Raw genomic sequence first — 21,817 nt, 5'->3', positions numbered from 1 at the left:
CTTAATGTAGCGCAGAAGTGTTTCAGTATACTAATAACATACTGAAGGTTGCTACATTATGCTCACCTCCACCTCTGAAACCAGACCTACATTTCCCACAAGTCTGCTTGGAAGCCCTGTAGAAGGCGTCACACAAGTCGAGGAGGAGGGTAAAGAGGAAGAGGAGGCCCAGTAGGTGCCTAACTCGGAGTGCCTGACGGAGGCTTCACTTGCTCAACTCTCTGCCGCCGCTGCTTCTAGTCAGGACTCTCGGTGGGAATAACTTGACACCTAACTTTGGCCAGTCCATGTTTTGCTATGGGGTCTGTCCCGCCTCCTGCCTCCTCCTCCTGCTGCCTTCATTGTGGCGGTGGTAGGAACTGCCGGTTATTGTGTTACTGTGGCCACTTCTCATGTGAGTGTACCTGTGTCATTATGTTATTAGCAGCAGATGTGGCATTTATTATTCGACTTGCTAAGTAAAATAAAATTGTAGGTTATTGGTGTGATTTTCCCGTGTATGTGGTTTTGCTGTGTTATTGGTAAGGCGTGTGCTTCTTGCTGTAAGGTATTAAATAATGTAATGTTTTGGGTGAAATGTTGCATTCCCCAGAAGAAAAATAATCTATTGGTTCAATATTGAAAAAAAAAAAATGAAATGTGTACATTGTCATGTAATGTAACAGTATATCAGGTGTTATAGAAAACACCTCCTTTTTTTTTACTGTTTCTGACGGAATAATAATAATAATAATAATAATAATAATAATAATAATAATAATAATAATAATAATCATAACAATAATAACAAAAACAAAGCTTGATAAATACTGATATGTAAAAGAGAAAAATAAAATCACTCATAAAAGAGAAAAATTCGTTCATAGTTTTAAATACACGTACAGATCCCTCTTAAATATCTATAGAAATTTCCTTACCTGCAATAATGCGTTAGAAGTCATGGATGCCTATATAAATTTAACAAGCGTCCCTTCCAACTCCCTCCCTCGCATTTATAGCGCAGCAAATCGCCACAGCATCATAATATCCAGGTCATTACACTCAGATGTACGTACCTCCGACCGCCGACTAGGAAGCAATGAATAAAGCTTGGGAGACTTGCTGTGTATATATATAGATATTTTATTAGTGTATTTATATCGTACATAATCTAGGGAGGCCACAGAGTGCAAAGGGTTATGGTGCGTGAGGACATGGCTTACAGAACTGCATCTTAACAGTATACGTGTGGCAGAAAACGGGACACACAACACACTCACTCACTAGTCAGCTGATCAGACGTGAGTTCGTTAAAGAAAGAAATAAAAGCAACACACTCAGAAAGGGGTAGAGAAATAAGCCAACCCCGCAACACAAGGATTATTAACCCGGCGATACACCACACTCAGGTTGTTTTTTTATATATAGCATATGTATGGGTTATGTCTTTGGTCTGTAACAGGAGGTGTATATAGGGACACACGTACACTGTCTACACATTGAGGTTGTTTGGGTGTTGGTGGTGGTGGTTGAGGGGAAGATGTAAGTAATCAAGGCGATGGGATAGTGAACAGGTATGATGATGATGATGACAATGATAAGGAAAGCTGTAATAATAGTGATAATGATGATAATAATAATAATAATAATAATAATAATAATAATAATAATGATGATAATAGTAATGATAATAATGATGATAATCGTAACAGCAACATTAACAGTGTCGTCAGGTGTGTGTCGATGTCTGGTAATAATTGATTAACAGGTAGAGAGTCAATGTTACCTATTGTCTTTTGCACGATGAGCGAATCACAAATGCAGAATAGAATACAGAGAAAAAAGTAAAAAAAAAAAAACAGCAAGTAACGTACGAACATCATTAATTAATCATACATGCACACTCATTTTTAAATAGTTCATAATTCACCAGAAAAAAAAACATAGAAAACACCGAAAAGAAGAAAAAGAAAAAAAGCAACAACAAAAACTAATCACAAAAGCTTCATGGTTCGTTGAGTCACACAAATGTACCTCAACACACTATAGTTTACAGTCCTTTCCTGTATTTTCCTCCATAACCACGGCACAGTCTCTCAGAACCGCTTGGGAAGTGACGAGCACGTGGCAGGTATTACGTATTGTTTTGCTTAGCTGACGTGGTCCTGTTAGAGCAGCGCTGAGTGACTGACGGAGAGTGGTTTGTGCGAAGCTGCCTGTTTGTTGTGGTAGTAGCGGCTTGGTGGCTTTGCTTAGTTACACCTTAGGCTCAGTCTGCGTAGGCGTCGCTGGTTCCATGGACTGACTGTGGTGTGCATCAGCAAGCTTCATTTTCGAGATGCTTCCCTTTGACCATCCGACAACACACCTCCTTGCATGAGTCAACAAGTGTGTGAGAGGATGCCGAGATGAGAGAGTCCAAAGCTCGCGGCAGAGAGAGAGAGAGAGAGAGAGAGAGAGAGAGAGAGAGAGAGAGAGAGAGAGAGAGAGAGAGAGAGAGAGAGAGAGAGAGTTTTTTCTTGGATATTGCTTACACAAACGCTCTCACACACACACACACACACACACACACACACACACACACACACACACACACACACACACACACACACACACACACACACACACACACACACACATACACACACCCTAAAGGTTACACTGATTTTAAAATTGTTCTTAGAGGGATGAAAACTTAAAGAATTCCAACGTAATTTCTATATTCACCTCAATTCTTCACTTCATGTTTTTCATATGTGCGTAAAATTTATATGTATATATATTTTATATATATGTATTTTATAATTCACGCATTGCTCTGCATTTCTGCGTTTTATTTTACCTTTCTTTTCATCACCATAGATATTCTATTTTTCATTCGGTCACCGGTTCACTGTTTCACTGTCTCGGTTGGTGAGGTAAACTGTCTCGCAATGTTTTGTTACACTGTCAGTAGTAACGAAAGCAGAGTATCGGTCACGGAACACGTAATAAAAGGAAAAGATGAAAAATTCAATACAAATAACAACAATGCGTTTCTTTTATACCAGCAAGCATTGATCAAGTCTCTCTCTCTCTCTCTCTCTCTCTCTCTCTCTCTCTCTCTCTCTCTCTCTCTCTCTCTCTCTCTCTCTCTCTCTCTCTCTTCTCTCTCTCTCTCTCTCTCTCTCTCTCTCTCTCTCTCTCTCTCTCTCTCTCTCTCTCTCTCTCTCTCTCTCTCTCTCTCTCTCTCTCTCTCTCTCTCTCTCTCTCTCTCTCTCTCTCTCTCTCTCTCTCTCTCTCTCTCTCTCTTAGTCCACCCTGCAAGACAGTAAATGAGCGATGAAAAATCGACACTTGTTACTCAGTCCCACCACGGCCGGGCATTCCCTGCTGCGCTAAGCTGGCCACGTGCTAAAGGACGCGGCGGTTCAGCAGCAGCGACGCCAAGCCGAGCAGCGTCCAGGCGGCAGACAACTTGCAGCCTGAGAGAGGAAAGATAGAAGGCGTGAGTGAAGTGTATATAGTCATGTTGCAAGTAACTTCTGACAGAGTGACTTAGTGGATTACGAAAAAAGAATTAAAACTAAAGGAGATAAGGCAGCGATGATACAATTGCCAAGTGAATGAAGTAAGAAAATCTCATTGAATTATTGTAAAAAGATTTATGATCTTGTTATGTCGTATTGGTCTGAGTGAATAGCGACTCCACAGCCTCGACAGCCACTACATACGAGCTATTCTGGCGTGAAAGCTTATTAACTGTCCTAGCCAATTTTTTTCAGGCAAATTTTCAAGTGGTGGCGGAAAGGAGGGACGGGGAGGGCCAATTACGCCGTGAAATCATCCGGAAAATGATGTTGGAACGAGGAAACCGAACTCCAGTGCGCTCGCCAGGGAAGAAGTGCCGGCCTGCCTGGGCTGGGCTAAGGTGAAGAATCGATGACAGACCTTGGTTTAGGGGAAGAATAAATAGAAACGAGAGCAATGAGGGAGAAAGGTGGAGACTAAGATGTACCCCGCTACCCATTTTGATCACTCGACAAGCCTCATCATCGCGACCACTAATCCAATGTGATAGGGAATGAGTAGAACCATCTCCTTAACTTACCTGCAGAAGCGTACAGGTGGTTGAGGGCGGCACTGGAGGCCGGGTTAAGGTATATGTCCTTGGTGGCAGTGGTTCGGTGTTCACCAACTACCGCATGGCACGCCACCCTTGCCACGCTATCCTTGAAGTATGCGGGCGGCTCCCACGATAGGCTGAGAGTGGAAGTGACACGGCCTCGGTGGTCCTCGTAACCTGCGCGGGGTTGCACGTCTCGCTCATTCACCTGGGAGACGAGGCGAGTGTTCTAATCAGTTCCATGGTGTTGCGATCGAAAGTAGTGTCTCTTCTGTACTAACAAATCATAATACATCATAATCTATTTAGAGGATTGATAGAAAGGAGTTATTATAATAGAGTTGGGCTGCTGAGTGATGGCAGCAGCAATTGTCTGCTTTTGTCTCCTGTCTCACCGGCGAGTTGTTGATCTCCCAGTAGAGGTCAGCTCGAGGCTTGGCATTTCTCGCTGTGCAGTTCATATGTATCCTCTCTCCGATACGGTAGACGGGCGGGTTAGAGGACGGGCGCGTGAAGATCTGCACTTGTGAGGGTGGGACTGTGGCGAGGGACAAAAAAAATAGACCGTGACAAAACCATGAATAATAAAAACATATATATTATTGGTTTGATAAACTTTCTTTCTTTCCCATGGTTAATGTGTGTCATCTCGTGAATGAAAGATGGACATAGTCGGTATAACAGTCCTCCTCTTCGCTTTCCTCCACATGCTGTATATGCTTTAGTAAGCCTTCATAACATGAAAAGAGGCAGGCAGTAATCAGTTGTGTTTTTTAAATGCGGGTCAGTTAGTTGTTCGTTAAGATTAGACTGTATGGGACATCTTATGTTTTAGTATGATGTCCAGTCCAGTGAAATGTTCACTACTCGCTCGAGATGTGATTTGAACTAATATTTTTACTTCACCGTGGCAACACTGAATGATCTAGAGGTGTTAGATGCTGGGTGCAACCATACAGTGTCAGTAAACTTATATGATATTTAGCAATCATTTGCTGATCGTTCTTAACAATTCATTGTGAGTGGTGTGGTGTCGGTAACACGTGGAAGGTTGTGAAGAAATATGGCAGCATTATAAACGTGAAGGAAATATCGTGTGAATAGAAAGAACCATAAGATGTGTTTTGGAAGATACAGGTAAAGAAAGTAGTGACTGGTGCCACACAACTCACAGTAATGTAGTGTGTTGGAAACTGGCACGGGGAAACACGTTGGAAGACGAGATTGAACGTAAACCTTCATCCTACACACACACACACACACACACACACACACACACACACACACACACACACACACACACACACACACACACACACACACACACTGCAGTATTCAGGCACCGCCTACTCATGAGTGATAAAACAACTACATGGAGAGGAACTGAGGTGTAGTGAGTGAGCGAGGGGAGGAGTGAATGAGCGGTGTGGTGGTGGAGCATGATAAGCATGTGCCGTAATGGCGTCTGGCTGTGGTGGCGGCGTGGCGGTGCGGTGGTTGTGACGTCGATGGTGGTGATTTCAGTAGCAGTGAAGGTGGTGGTGCTTTGATAGTCTTCCTGCACCAGAAAATATCATAACTCTCTCGTATAATTCTCCACAACGATTTTTTAATAGAATAAATATTTCATATCTTTTATTACTTTACTCGTTATTTACGTCAGTATTGTTGTTTTACTTCATGCAACCTATTAAGTCAGATCCTAAGAATATGATGGGAATGATATGAGAGGCAGTGACAGATGGCCGTCTTTTTTCATCGCCGTAAGGAAAGAACAAATGTAGTGGCTGGTGTCTGAGCGGTTCAAGTTTGAGTGCCCCTTGGAAAAGACAGATGGACAGACGGACAGATAGACGGGAAACACAGAGCGAGTAGAGCAGGAAGCGTTATTTATCAACGGTAATGTTCGGCACAGTGTTTGTGAATGGCTGATGAAAGTGATTTTACATATCAGAAAGAAAAAAATGTATTCAAACCTTCATACACAATAAAAGAAGCTGCACGGTAGCAACCCACATCAGCACACAACAGCACCACCACAGCACAGCAACCCACCACAGCAGTATTGGTAAGTGCGAGAGCCTCCTGTTTCCAGTAGTTTTACATATTGTTTTTTTAATACCCTTTGCCACCAAGGTATGCATTCAGGTTCGGCTCCGCTCTTGCCTTCACCTTTTACTTGTATTTTTTTCCTATTCTGGGTTGGTAAAGTCCGAGTATTTTTCATCACGAGCATTTTTGTATTCCGTTTCTTCTCTGCGGTGTGTGCAGTCAGGTGGAGAGATGATGGTATACATCTAGTGGCTGCTTTACTTTACTTTACGTGCCATTTGATGATATGTATTTTGTTTGCCTTTCTAATTATATTAATGTATTCTTTTCTAGTGTTTCGTTTTATTGGTATGATTTTTTGCTGGGAACAAAGCAATAGTTGTACAGCGAAGGTCGTAGTAATGAATTCTTTTACTTTCATTTTGTTTCAATTCTTCTTTTTCTTTTCAAGGAAATTTTTAGCTGGACAGTAAGCGATCTTAACCCTTTCCCTGCTGGATACGTTTTCTCATGATCACCTAAAAGTTTTTAGACACATTTTCTTTGTCCATTTTGTTAATCAAGTAGTTCTTGTGCTTTAGAATAAATAGATTAACCTATTGTTCTCTTGTTTATTTTCCATGCGTAGACGGAAACATTTTTTATAATTTGGCCTGAACGCTAACAAAGCACCGTATTCACAAACATTTTCCTGCCCTATCTTTTTTTTTTATTTCGGAGATAAATAGCGAAGGATTCTACATCTCTGACTGGAAAACCGCCCTTGGGACCTCTGTAACCTTCTAAAAAGTTGTGATGAGCCAATAACGAATACAGTCCAAAGAATGGTCATACTGTTTATGACTTGAAATGATTCACTTTTGAAAGTTGTCCCTGGCGGGCAATGTAATGACTAGTATCATATTTCCTATTCTCATCATCATGATGACAGCAACCATTCACTTTTATTAAAAACATGCGTGTATGAAGTCATCCGAAACAACACTAAATGATTTTCTGGTTTTCTCACCAAACAGAAAATTGAAAATTGCATTTCATGAAATACAAAAAAGATATAGTGACACACATTACTGAAAAAAATATCAGTAAATTTCTTTAACTTGCATTATGTGAGTGTGTGTGTGTGTGTGTGTGTGTGTGTGTGTGTGTGTGTGTGTGTGTGTGTGTGTGTGTGTGTGTGTGTATACGAGCGCGTGAGTGTTTTTGATCAAGGTGTCTTTTGTTATATTTTGTTATATGTCATTGTATTCGGTATTTTGCATTTATTTTTCGTAATTTTAGTATTATGTTTCAGCTAACTAGTGCTTTTACGATGCTACGCGTGACACTTTAGCCCCAATAATGCTGCGTATCATGGAAAGGTTTGTGAAGGTTAATTCTTGTATTATTGGTACTGTATGTTTTATCTTTGGATTTTTGTGTTTATTCAATTATACTTTAAATTTTTGGGGGTCATGATGCTCATACTTTGGCAACTTAGTTTTGTTCGGATGTCACCTACTACAGTCTCAAAGCTACCAATAAGATTTTCCTTATCTTTTTACTATTTAAGATGAAGAATTGAAAGTTTTAATCGGATCACGTATTTTTGAACGAGGTAAGCTCAATAGAATTTGTTTTCTTTCTTATTTTTTTTAATGTCAAGATCTCAAATTTTACATTACATTCCGTATTTTGAATTAGATTAAGTGACCATCACGAAATACTCTCTCCTCTCTTAATGTCTCAGTGGTCTTAGTCTAAACTGAAAGTATGGATCTCTACTTACTCACGACGGTCATGGTCTTGTTGGCGACGGCGGTGCGGAAGGAGGGACCCTCGCCCATCACCTCACACTTGAACAGCCCCGAAGTCTCCTCTGACACGTCCTGTAGCACCACAGATTCCTCTGTTGACGCCTCCTCCTGCGGTGGCGGCGATAGCAAGTAGTAAGCAAGAGTGAAGAAAACAGACAAAAAGAAAAAAGAGACAGAAAATCCATTATTAAATTTGCTGGAGGATGAAAATATAGAAATCGCGATACGATAGCATATAAAATAAAACAACAACAGCAAGAGATGAAAATAAACCACCTTGCAAATAGCTGAATACAACCTCTATTTCATTGTGTTTCTGTACTCTTGGAATGAATATGTTAGGACATTTATTCTTAGAGTCCCTGGAGTCTCCGATGCTGTGTGTTTCGAGTGGAAATGCGCTTAACTGCAGCCCGCTTTGACTTGAACCGTAATGGACTTGAACGAACCTCGGTGAATGCCTGCGTAACTTGACCTGACCTCCCGCATACAACAACTGAACTTTCACTTAGTAAAGTAGATTGAAATTGAAACATTGAAGAAGAAGAAAGAAAACTCCTCAGGCTTGTTTTTGAGATATGTGTAAACTTACTATCTCAGTAATAATCATGATAAGAATGATAATAGTATAAACATCAATATTAGTAAGTGTAATCCGTTTTGCGTGTGTGTGTATTCAGCAAGTCCAGAGCACTAAGAGGCCCCGCCCGAGCAGCACTGTCGATGATGGTGCATTACTCCGCCTCCCTCAAGGGGCATTAGGAGCCGCGAGCGCGAACTAACACCTTGGCATCAGATCTCCTCTACACGTGTCTCCTGAATTGTAGTCGGCATGGAATAACAACATATAAGTTATATTTTCCACATCATGATTGTCTGAGCGCGAGTAAGTAACTCCCTTGCACGACACGGTACTCTGAAGAGCCTGAGAGATTTTGTTAAGATGAAGATTAAATGAAGTTGAACATATTTGATAGAAATTAGTACAGTAAATAAGCGTTTAATTCTTCATGGTGGCTTTCACTGTGGATAAAAGAAAAAAAAAACCTTTATGAATAAATATAACGTTTGTTTAAATTAACTCCGCATTATATTTTAATTAGAAAATAAAGAATTAATTAAATCATTAATGATGAAATACATGAAAACATTTTAGTCTGGTATCATTAAAGCTGACAACGTTTTGTGTTTATTTTCCTAGCGACCCGAGCTCACCTTGACGTTGATACCGCGGAAGGTGTAGGCGTGCTTAGGGTTGTTGTTGGCGGTGCCCTTGTAGGTGTAGAACTGGTCCTTGCCGCGCCACCAGTTGACGGTGTAGAGGCGATGGTTGTTACCCATCAGGTTGAAGCGGCAGGTGAGCGTCACGTCATCGCCCACCTTAGGGGACTCTGGCACCACCAGCTCCACGATCTCCACCGTCTTGTCGCTGTACGGTCGCACCCCTGTGGGTCACACACGCCACACTCCTCTGTAGCTGTAACTGGGTTTTGTATGCCTGCACTGTTCTCTCACACAACACAGTGGTCAGAAGTTGAGTAACCTGTCACACCTGCTTTCAATATGCACAATATTTTTCTTGATTTTATGTCCTATGAATTCATTACCATCTATCTACTTTTTCCGAGGATTGTCAACAGGTATGAGAAGTAAAGAATGAAAGAAAAAATAAAACAGTGGAAAGAGTATGGTATGTTAGATAATATTTGAATACGACTTGACCATACATCATATACCTGTAACTCTTCCCTGTATACCTGGATTGCATTCTTCTAAGTCGAATGATTACACACAGGTGTGTAGTGCATCTGTATTTCCTAACTTAAAAGCATATCACTCTTCCATGAATTTCAATGCCGCACCCATGCCAGCAAAGCCACAACTGTAAGCCATCCACACAATCCCCGTCCACCTTTTGAACCTTCTTGTATATCTGTCTCTCTACAACTTAGCCACACTTCAAGCATACCTCACACAAGAGCATAAACACCTATAGAGAAAACTAATAAAACCTTGTAATAGCAGAGCATTCGGCTGTTATTACACACTGACATTCCAAGAGTAAATTTCAGACTTCAGATTCTACGGTGCCAGAAATGAATGAAAAGAGAAGTAAACGAATAGATATAGAAAGGCAGGATATTTTACCATTGATACTTGAAGAGGAGATATAAAATTTCTCTGCACTGAAAATGGACGAAGTGAAGTAATGGAAAGAGATACAGAGAGACACCTATGTAGTGAAACAACCTAACACCAACACACACACACACACACACACACACACACACACACACACACACACACACACACACACACACACACACACACACACACACACACACACACACACACACACACACACACACACACACACACACACACACACACACACACACACACACACACACACACACACACACACACACACACACACACACACACACACACACACACACACACACACACAGTAAGCAGTGAGACACCCACCTCGGCCCAGGATCAGCAGGGCAGCCACACGCAGCAGCAGAAGTCGGTCCATCCTCTCTACCCGCGCCCTGAAAAGATACAACTAATCAAGACATTTTACTTTCATACGATTTTTTTTCCATGATTACTTGTACGTGTAGTTACATCTTTTAAGGGATTATTGTATTGTAGTCTCTTTATTGTAGGCCAGAAAATGATATTAGTCCTTCTATTCCTTAACTTATTTATTTGTTTATTTAATTTGAGTGTGTGTCAGTGAAGTAGAGTCGCTTCAATATTAGTAAATAAAGACAACATAATATGTCTTCGGCATGGGTTATTGATTATTGTAATTGTTGTTATTACTTTCGTTCTTGCTATTTTGTGTTATTATTGTCGTTACTGATGTTGATAATGTTCTTAAAATTGTTGTTTTTTGGTGGTAGTGATGGTGGTGGTGGTGGTTTTTGGTCAATGTGTAGTTTTGATACCACACATAAAAAATGATATCCAAATTACACACAGACAGGGTTGTGTTGGGGAATAGCTACTGTTGTAGTAAAAAAAAAAAAATCTATTTATTGTACGTTTACCGATATTACTTCCTGGAATGGCTGCTGTGTGGATATAATAATTTTATGCAAATTGTTTCATGGGAATTAGGTGAGCCATGAAGCCGCCGGTGATTAACACAAGAGGGGCCGCCTTTGTCGATGTATAATCCAGACATTAATAAATCAGCCAGAAAACGTAAACAAATTGTCAACACTAATATCACTGCCCACCGCGGACCGCTGCCTGTTAAGTGAAGGTTCAGTGCTCTAATGTGAAAGCAAATGAAACGCAGTAACCCATGCACGGCTTTGCATATTCTTCTTAATGCTATGGTAGAGGCTTAGTGGGAAGAATATTATTATGCATTTTTTTTTCTTCTTTTTCACTATTTTATCCTGTTCTCTGTCACGCCTCCAAAAAGTATTAACACATTTAGATATTCTTCTTCATTAGGGATGTAAATATTTCTTTGTTTCACGGTGTTTAGGATGTGCCGGAATCTGTATGGGTGACAAATGATTATTTCTTTTATTATATACTAACTTAATAGCTGATGATCCTAATAATCCATTTCAGTAATCAATTCTAATTTTTTCTCTCTCTCTCTCTCTCTCTCTCTCTCTCTCTCTCTCTCTCTCTCTCTCTCTCTCTCTCTCTCTCTCTCTCTCTCTCTCTCTCTCTCTCTCTCTCTCTGTCTCTCTCTGTCTCTCTCTCTCTCTCTCTCTCTCTCTCTCTCTCTCTCTCTCTCTCTCTCTCTCTCTCTCTCTCTCTCTCTCTCTCTCTCATCACACAAAACTAAATATACATTCTCAACCATACTCGTCACACCCTTCTCAACTCCATCACGCCTACCCTGCCCTCACTCCCCTCCCTGTCCCCTCCCGCCCTTTCCTTCCCCTCTGGTGTGTTGCCCTGTAGGGGAGTCAAAGAGGAGGGGATGCTGAGACCTCCTCAATATTCATGAGTCTCAGCATTGCGTCTCAGCATCTCCATCATCATCTCATCCCAGGCCGAGAGGGAAGAGGAAGGATCGGCCTCGGGGTGTCTCATATTTCTTGGTTATGTTTCCTCGCCTCCTGTTCACGCTGACTCCGAGGAAACGAGCGATGCGTTGACGAATGTGGCGGTGATGGCGTGTTGTTTGTGGATATGGACGGGGGGGTGGTGGTGTGGTGGTGAGTATGGGTAGTTGGTAGGGGATAGTTCTCTTCCTTGTCTCTATTTTATCTTTCCGGGTCAATTTTGGCCTCACTTCACTTCAAACTGGTGATGATGATGTGATTGTTAGTGTGTTATTTGTTATTTGCGTTGCTGTCACATTGCGGTGGTGGCGCTGGTGCACGGTGGTGGTGATGGTGATGGTGGTGGTGGTAGTTTGTTTGTATGGTTGGGTTTTGTAGCGTAATTGTTGGGATTGCCTGTTAGATTGTTGTAGTTGTCGCTGCTACTTAATGTTAGTATTTTTTTGGGTTGTGTTGTCTTTGTTCTTGTAGTAGTAGTAGCAGTAGCAGCAGCAGTAGTAATAGCAGTAGTTGTAGTAGTAGAAGTAGTAGTAGTAGTAGTAGTAGTGGGAGTAGTAGTAGTAGTAGTAGCAAAAGTAGTAGTGGAAGTATGCTTTTGTTACCTTCTTTTATTTATCTATTTTTTTCTTTTTATTCTTAAGCCAGTGAATGAATCTGTATTAGCGCGGGCTAGAACACAAGGCTAGGCAAGCCAAGAAGAGGCCGGGGATAGTCAGTCCAGGGACTCAGGAAGCCTTTACAGATACACTTACAACTTAATTACAATATTATTCCAGTTATATTGCTTCTCTTCTCCCTTCTCTTCCCTTCCCTTCCCTTCCCTTCCCATACCCTCCATTCCATTCCTTTCCCTTCCTTTCCTCATCCTCATTTAATGTTTCCTTTCCTCCCTTTCAGGTTCTCTTCTTTAATTCTTCTATTACTGCATATCCTCTCCCTCCACCTCTCTACATTCCTCGCATCCTTCCTTCCCCTGCGCATTACACCCTTTCTTTTGTAGCTTTTTTCTCTTCCTTCCTTTGGTCTTCACACCCCACCATATCCTTCCACTTGGCACCCTGTTCTTGCTTTCTTTCCTCGTATCTTTCCTCCTCAACCTCTCCCTCTCCCCTTCGTTCTCTTTCTCCCACGTGGCCTTTCACATTTGAGATTCTATGTTTGTTCAACTTGTGTGCTTTGTTTTTCGTTTTACATGGCGGCATTAGCGTGATGACTAGGACCGAGTGAAAGTTTAAGGTGTGAAACAATTTAATTAAGTTATATCCATGTATGGCCTTCTCGCTGCTAAGTCTGAGAGTAAACAGTCATTTGGTTGATCAACGAGTCAGCTATTTACTCAGTCCTAATGCCAAATCTTAATGTGTATCGACCTTATTATGAAATTAGTCTGCGAGCACCCTGACTACTTTGAAAATACTCTAGTTAATGGTTGATGTTATTTGTGGATGGACAGACAGACAGACATAGAGAAAGAGAGAGAGAGAGAGAGAGAGAGAGAGAGAGAGAGAGAGAGAGAGAGAGAGAGAGGCGCACGGGGGGGAGAGTGATTACGTGAGTTGTGTTAATCTTAAAGTATTAAGTCATGGTGAAGTCTGGGAGAGATGTTGGTGAGTTGTAAGTTTCTCTCTCTCTCTCTCTCTCTCTCTCTCTCTCTCTCTCTCTCTCTCTCTCTCTCTCTCTCTCGTTTTCTGGTATCTATCTGTTTTGAAACAAATGCATGCGGTGTATTTTACCACTTGATTCTCTTATTTGCTTGTTTTGTTTCTCGATTACTTACAAAATACCTATATATCTTTTGCGCTTGCCGTGGTAATTTTGCCAAAAATGTTATGATTCAAACAATTAAATATTATCTATATAATAGTTTAATGTTTTTGTCTTGTCTTTGTTGGCACAAAAAGTATTATAGATAGAAATGAAATCTCACAGTCTTGTTGGTTTTCACGATACTGGCGGAGATTTGGTGCAAAAAAAAAAAAAAAAAAAAGAATAATACGCTCAACCTTTTTTTTTTAGATTCCACCTTCCATTTTTTCTTTGTAACTAAGCCTCGAGAACACACATTTTATAACGCAGCCGGATAAACGCTGGAAGAGGTTACCACGGTCCTCCCATCGCGTAAATTAAAGCATAACATGTGTAGTGTAAAATTGATGTATCTCCACTACAATATGAACTAATGCGTATCCTCTAACATTTTTCGTATTATACATATTCTTTAATGTCACTGTGGTTGCCAATATCCAGTGAAACATTATACATCATATGTGATTAATGGTTGGAGTGGCCTGTTCATATGTATTGACACCTCGATTATATTTCATCTTTGCATAGTTTACGTTATGCATTACTGAATTGTCAGTTGTAGTACATTAATCATTATAGACACAAAGCTTACTTTCAACAATTCAATTTTGCAACTAATTTATCTGTTTGGATTTATACATTTTGCAGTTATGAATTGTTTCCCCGATTTTGTACGGCAGTCATTATTGACAGAGTAATGAAACTTTCGGACGTGTATTTATTCGTATTCCGTTTCTGAACATTATGAAATTTTAGAGGAAAATTTTTCGATTATGTATTTCGTCTTTCCATACTTTATATTTTGCCGGGGTCAACTGTTACTAGATCTTAGAACGTTGATTACTATAAATTCGGTATTGTATTGTTGCCATAACTGGATAGTGTTGCTCGACTTTGAATAATTATTTCATATTATTCATTAATGAGTTACGTTTTTCATTTAATCATTCATTATAGACAAACTAATAGAACGCCGGACAAACCTGAGTATTCTTCTTTCATTTCAAAATTGTTGAAAATATCAGATAAAAGTTGGATAAGTTAAAAATCTACTTGGATTTGGCCAACCCAAATGCAGGCAACAATGAATCGAAAAAAAGGAAGAGGTAATCAGCTGTCGTCCTTCGGAAATGAGTGTGTGTGTAAGTGTGCGGGTGCGCGCCATGACTCAGGCGAGGAGCGTGGGCAAAAAGCAGCGTTGTGTGCCTTTGTTTGCGTCAGTTAGCGAGCGCGGCGGGAATAGTTGTGTAACTCATTGGGGCTATCAGTCTTTTTACTACACCCTTGTAAAAAATATATATAAAAAAACAGAAAACGCGCAATGAAAAAATAAAAATCCATATAGATTTATCAATAACAAAATTACAAATCCATCGATATTAGTCGCTATATGAAACAGAATATACAAATAAAAGTAACCAGATACACTTATAAGGGTGATGAATATAAATTTCTCTTACCCAAAACAATATTGTGTCCTCGTTGAAACACTGCATGGAATTTATTTAGCAGGAAGAGGACTAATTCTCTTTTCATTTATTTTTATCCATGTCCCGAGCACAGACTTGTCCTCGCTCAAAAAAAAAAAAAAAAAAAAAAAAAAGGATCACTGTGCAAATCTCTCTCCCTGAAGCACAAAAACAATATTGTATTATATATGCGGAGTAGAAAATTATTTGTCTGCGTTACTGAAGTACAGGTGGAAAAGTGAACACTAAAACAAGAGGAAGCAGCAGCATACTTATTGGTTCTTGCGAAATAATTTGTTAAAAGATGCACTATTCGGTGTAAAATTGAAGAAGCAGAAGAGTAAAGAAAAAAGGATTCTCTATCAGGTAACGTAGATTTATGACAGAAATAAAATAGCACAACCTTATTGTTCTTTGCCTGACGCTCTTTTGCCCATAACTTTGTTTTCAACTAATCACTTTTTGTAAGCAAAAAAGAGATCGCTTCAGAGTAATGTAGTGAAAAGATGTTAATACCAATTTTGAATACAACTTCACCACCACTACAAATATTAGAGGAAATGCAAACTATTAAGTAGCTAAACTTGCATAATTAAGTCAGAAATTTTCTCATGTAGTACACATAGAACTATTGATTAATTTTGAATGCACAAGTAAATAGTATATTGTACTAATTTTCTTTTTCTTTTTTCGTTCTACACTTTGCTGTTAATAGGAGCAGTGAATAGTTCTGAATCGTAATCACGTGAACGAAAAAAAAATCTGGAATTTATCTCGCTTGGATAACCATCGTAGCGCTTTTAATATCGGTCATTTTTAAGCTGTTAACCAGGCAGATCATCACGTATTTGCATCACAGGTCCATTCCAACTTGTTGCGCACATTAATGCATCGCGGCTCACTGCTTTCTTTCGCCATTACTCTATCAAAAGTCTACTGGATGCAAATGCTATCACGTTTATCTAATTTTTTGCCGATTAAACTTGGAAGACCTACATCACTGGCTGACGTGCCAGAGCCCGCCTGCGCTGCTCTGTTCCGCGCCGCCCAGTACTCACTGAAAGGAGTTCCATATTTTTTATCAATATTGAAGCAGCAAATTAATTAAGGCAGATTTGTGTCGCGAACCATGTGTTTATTCAGTCAGATTGCCTTTAATTATACTTTTTTTTTCTATTCAATCAGTCACCTCCAATCGGGAAAACGCATCCTATAGCTGACCATGAGAGAGAGAGAGAGAGAGAGAGAGAGAGAGAGAGAGAGAGAGAGAGAGTTTATGTGTGTGTGTGTCGTGATACGTAAACATCAACAAGGTATTATCAGATGGAGTTTTACAGCACGAGGCTCTGAACTAGTGATGGAGACTGAGGGATTAATCTAACTCTTTATTCCCTCTCCGGATAATGTCAGAGAGCTGGTAAAGATCTCCCGCGAGTGAGAAATTTATGTTCTGCTGGAAGAAAGACTCTGGATGTTTAGAAGTAATAGAAAAAAAGAATAGTCGAAAGTAAAGTAAAGATTAAAGTGTGCAGTATAAGTGAAGAAAACTGCACCTTGTCTCTGAGTCATTGATAAAGATGCATTAGTGATATGAACGAAACAATAGTATTCGAGTTGTTTAGTGATATCGAAAATCGCAGGGCAAATTATTAGTTATTAAAAAGTAATAAAATAGATGGAAAATTAAAGAGAAGCTAAAAGATTAATGTTAGGTAGTAACACAGCGCCACCCACGTTAATTATTTCATGGCAGAGGCGGTGAAGGCCACACATCTCTTTTTGCACGAGATTCTTAACAAGAAAAGAATTAATACATTGGTACAAGATACAGGAAAAGTTTAAAATCTTATAGATGGTAAATATGCACCTCAAAAAAGAGCAAATCCTTTAACATGTTATTTGTTCTTGAAATTTTCATGAAAAGCGGCTTTATTTATATTGCTTTTATCAGAAAAAGGTTGCTACATTCACTGTTTTATTGTGAATATACAGGAAGGAGAAAACTAGAGAAACTCTTGGTGCAATTTAATTGGGTTGATAAAAACGAAATTCTGTTTCTTTTTCATTATTGGCGTAGTTTTGAATGTAATTCTCTTTCTCTGGATGTCTCGTTATAAATAGACTCTCTCTCTCTCTCTCTCTCTCTCTCTCTCTCTCTCTCTCTCTCTCTCTCTCTCTCTCAGTGCCACACGAAGCAGCGCACAAAGGCGGACACATTGTAAGGCCTCGTTCCACCTTCAATTCCTCATCCATTAGGCGCCGCGGGGCAGGTAAAGGCTTCTGCTCACACTTGGCCCGTGTCGTCGAGAATAAAATTTGGGTGTAAAGAGGCTGTGGGCGTGGTGGGTGGAGGCGTGTGTGGGCGTGGCGAGATATTGTGGTGGTGGGCCAAGCTCCGCCCCTTCAAACCGGCCAATGAGAGGGAAGGGTTTTGTTGAAGGGGTTTGGTGGAGGAGGAAGAGGAAAGGAGGGTGAGAGAGAGTGAGAGGAAGTAGGAGTGGCCCAGGTCTGCCCTGTCGCGGCCCCGAAAACACTTGCATGCTCCTTATTCTTACCCAGGTTATCATTCGCCACCATGCGTGTGTCCATGAAAGCCTTAAGTGCTCCTCCTCCTCCTTTCCTCCTCCTCCTCCTCCTCCTCCTCCTCCTCCTCTTCTGTCCACTTCTGTCCCCCGTCCTCCTCTTATTTCTTCATGCACTTCCTTTTTCCTCTCTTGCCTAAATTCTTTTCCTGTTCTTTTTTTTCATTTTCTTGCTGTTTTTCAATGTAACTTTGATTCGGTTTTACCGCCTCAACTTTCAGTGTTCATATTGTTCTTTTCGTGTATTGAAGGGCTTATTTGGATTAACACACACACTCATTCACTCACACACACACACACACACACACACACACACACACACACACACACACACACACACACACACACACACACACACACACACACACACACACTCTCTCTCTCTCTCTCTCTCTCTCTCTCTCTCTCTCTCTCTCTCTCTCTCTCTCTCTCTCTCTCTCTCTCTCTCTCTCTCTCTCTCTCTCTCTCTCTCTCTCTCTCTCTCTCTCTCTCTCTCTCTCTCTCTCTCTCTCTCTCTCTCTCTCTCTCTCTCTCTCTCTCTCTCTCTCTCTCTCTCTCTCTCTCTCTCTCTCTCTCTCTCTCTCATTTATAACACTGTCACAGTCATCATACAGTGGGACCTTCATAATGAACCACTAAGTCTGTGTCTTCGTTCAGTTCTACCGTTATTGTAGTAAATAATTTAAAATACACAATCAAGACACTCATAACACCTCATTAACGTGACATGCATTATAGGCCTCTCATAGACTCATATATAGGCTAACTGTTTGCTACCTAAGCCTCTATAGTTGCATTGATATGTTTTATCTCCACTTTTATTTAACAATGCTTTATTTATAGCATCGTATAGAAGATTTAGTTTTCATTTGTAGGTTGAGATTGAATCTTAAGTTATATTTCTGTATCGGAATAGTTACCTATCTGTAAGAAGAAGTGGGAGAAGAGATAAAGAAAAATGAAAAATGCAATGTAGTTTTTTTTTATGGCTTGGTCGATAACGCCTTTAGGTAACTTGAAGAGTATTGGAAGCGCTGTTAAGCTTCCATCATTAGTGGCGCAAACAATTTTATTTATATAGTGTTATAGATGTAAGGGCCCACATCACCACCCAAGCGCATCTTTGGTGTAACCACCTAGAACCTGGGTATCATGATAATATGTAGGTAACTTTAAATCACGCGACAAGTGGGTAAATATCAAGGCTATACGTAGTGGGATTAGAACCTACGAGTGGACGTCTGCCGGATCCCACGCTCACCACCTTATCCACTACGTCATTTGTCTTTCACTATAATATAAATTTACTATATATTTCACTCTCTGTTCCCAAGCAAGGCAGCAACAGCAGAGGTTCGCGAACACCGATCAGTAATACACGTTACCACACCACCATTACAATAATTTTGTTTTGTGATTGTAAAAACTGGCGAGATATTTCATTACATCCATTCGGTACAGGGATGTACGTGTGTGTGTGTGTGTGTGTGTGTGTGTGTGTGTGTGTGTGTGTGTGTGTGTGTGTGTGTGTGTGCGTGTGTGTGTGTGTGTGTGCAGGACGCGGGAAAGGCCAGCAGTGACCTGCATTGTGTTCGATTAATTACTATTTTTTCTTGCTGTGGCATGGATTGGAGTTTGTTTAGTGAATATGGAGTGAGGCGATGTATTTATTGGTATTATTACTGATATTTATTATTGTTATTGTTGTTGTTGTTGGTCGTATTGTTATTCCTATTATTATTATTATTATTATTATTATTATCATTATTATTATTATTATTATTATTATTATTATTATTATTATTATTATTATTATTATTATTATTATTATTATTGTTATTATTATTATTATTATCATTATTATTATTATTATTATTATTATTATTATTATTATTATTATTATTATTATTATTATTATTATTATTATCATTATTCTTATCATTATTTTTGGTGGTACTGATAATGTTGGTAATATAAACACTTGAACTACTACTGCCATTACTGCTACTACTACCACCATCACCACTAACACTATCACTACTACAACTGCTCATGGAGACTCGATAAAGCAACCAGTAATCATATCTGAAGGCCCTGAAGGGGAGAAAAACAACAAAACGATATGAGAAAGAGATTTTGACGAAGTGGACATCTGCGGGCTGGTGGTGCAAAGCACGGGGGTCGGCGGGACTAGCGCGCCTAACCACGGCAGGAGCGAAAACCACGGAGCAAGTTTGACAAGAAGAGGGAAAGTTTTTTCTTGTGGGCGAAGTTTTTTGAATGATGGCGTAGCTTATCAAGTGTGGAAGAGGAGACGGATGAGAAGTAGGAGGAGGAGTGGAAGTGTTAGGTATGTGATTGTGTCAGAGAGAGAGAGAGAGAGAGAGAGAGAGAGAGAGAGAGAGAGAGAGAGAGACATGTCATTTTCCATTTTAGTTTGATGTTCGTAGGTATATAAACAAAAAAAAAAAAAAAAGGAAAATAGCGTTGCCAGATTGTAAAATTCATAATGATTGGCATAGATCATTGACGTGCAGCCGAGAGTTCATGCAAATAGTCAATGTTTGTATTAAATATTTATTCATGAGATTCACCATCAAACACGAGAGAGAGTGAGAGAAAAAAACGAAAATAACAAAAATGTGAGAAAAATACAGAAATTACTGAAGCACAATATGTATTAGTAAATTACAAATTAACATGAATTTTTAACCTCACTGTTTTCTGATACAAACCACTGTCAGAAATTATACAGGTGACTCATTCAAATATGGTAATTTATAAAAGATACGACAAACAATAACAATAAATGGCATTCAACTCACTCTATCCCCGTATAAGTAAGATAAAATAGAAAACGAACCATAATGTTGAAATAACAGAAATTGCGTTCATGACAAGACGCGTGAGAAACTAATTCCATGAGTTGATAAGATTGCGAAGAATTCATGAGAATGCGTGCGTGAGTGCGTTGAGGTCTGTGTCGTATCCGTGTGGGATCCATGAAGGCAAACACGTTGAGTACAAAATAACACCACTTGATCCGAGCAACACGCAAACACATAGAGGACTCCATTCCCCTTAGCAGTATTGGATATTCCCTCTACCTGAGCCATACGTAGATACAAAGAAAGCCGTAAGCGTGCATGCATGTGTGACGTGAAAAGAAACACAGGGATTGGTGATATATGGCATCTTCAGAATATTGTAAAATCGTTGTGCTTTCTTTTCCCCATTATTGACAGAGCAAATGGGGGTTAAGGGAGTATGCCGTGTGTAACGTCTTATGTATGCAAACACCTGGCTATTCGTTGTATGTTCTGCAGGTGTTGTATACTGAGGAGAATTTATAGATGCACTACTCACACGTCAAAAATTTTAATGGAATCTGAAGTGTTTCGTGACTGAGTTGAAGAAAATGAGTGACTCTTAGTGCACTCTCTCTCTCTCTCTCTCTCTCTCTCTCTCTCTCTCTCTCTCTCTCTCTCTCTCTCTCTCTCTCTCTCTGTGTGTGTGTGTGTGTGTGTCTTTCCTTTGTTGTTTATTTCCGCTTTTCTAACCCGGATTCTAAAAAAAAATTGCTGGAGAGAGAGAGAGAGAGAGAGAGAGAGAGAGAGAGAGTATTTAATTCACCCTTTTGTTGACTTAATTAGAACGTACATATTAAACGCCCACTTTTCCATCATCTGTGTTTACTCTGTTAAATATAAAGTCACGGATGATCCACCAAAGCAAAGACCACCTCGGCTTTATTCCTCTCCTCGCCACGGCTCTGCATAATCGAGGAGAAATCGATCCCCAGCGCCTTGGTGTCCCTGGCTCCCAGATCTGTGACTCGAATCAAATCACACATCATTAACTTGACACACCTGCATACAATGACATTCACTTCAAATTTTCTTCTTCCTGACTCTATGACCACGTTCCCTAAACATTGTCTTCAGCCTATTTTGTTTCTCTCTCTCTCTCTCTCTCTCTCTCT

The 21,817-nt window shown here is 40.0% G+C and overlaps 1 protein-coding gene across 1 annotated transcript in view; it reads right to left on the bottom strand.

Moving 5' to 3' along the window:
• Positions 1-3,195: 3,195 nt before the first annotated feature.
• LOC123511637 overlaps positions 3,196-21,817 on the bottom strand; it is a 48,186-nt gene continuing 29,564 nt past the window's right edge. The window contains exons 2-7 of the mRNA XM_045267668.1: positions 10,423-10,490; positions 9,148-9,377; positions 7,905-8,040; positions 4,480-4,622; positions 4,070-4,292; positions 3,196-3,443 (exon numbers count right to left, since the gene is read on the bottom strand). Coding sequence (XP_045123603.1) covers positions 3,373-3,443; positions 4,070-4,292; positions 4,480-4,622; positions 7,905-8,040; positions 9,148-9,377; positions 10,423-10,474 — 855 coding nt within the window. The 5' untranslated portion in view covers positions 10,475-10,490 and the 3' untranslated portion in view covers positions 3,196-3,372. The remainder of the gene's footprint in view (positions 3,444-4,069; positions 4,293-4,479; positions 4,623-7,904; positions 8,041-9,147; positions 9,378-10,422; positions 10,491-21,817) is intronic.

Source organism: Portunus trituberculatus, chromosome 31 (assembly GCF_017591435.1).
Source record: "Portunus trituberculatus isolate SZX2019 chromosome 31, ASM1759143v1, whole genome shotgun sequence".
NCBI lineage: Eukaryota > Metazoa > Arthropoda > Malacostraca > Decapoda > Portunidae > Portunus > Portunus trituberculatus.
This window is presented reverse-complemented; position numbering and strand designations above follow the sequence as displayed.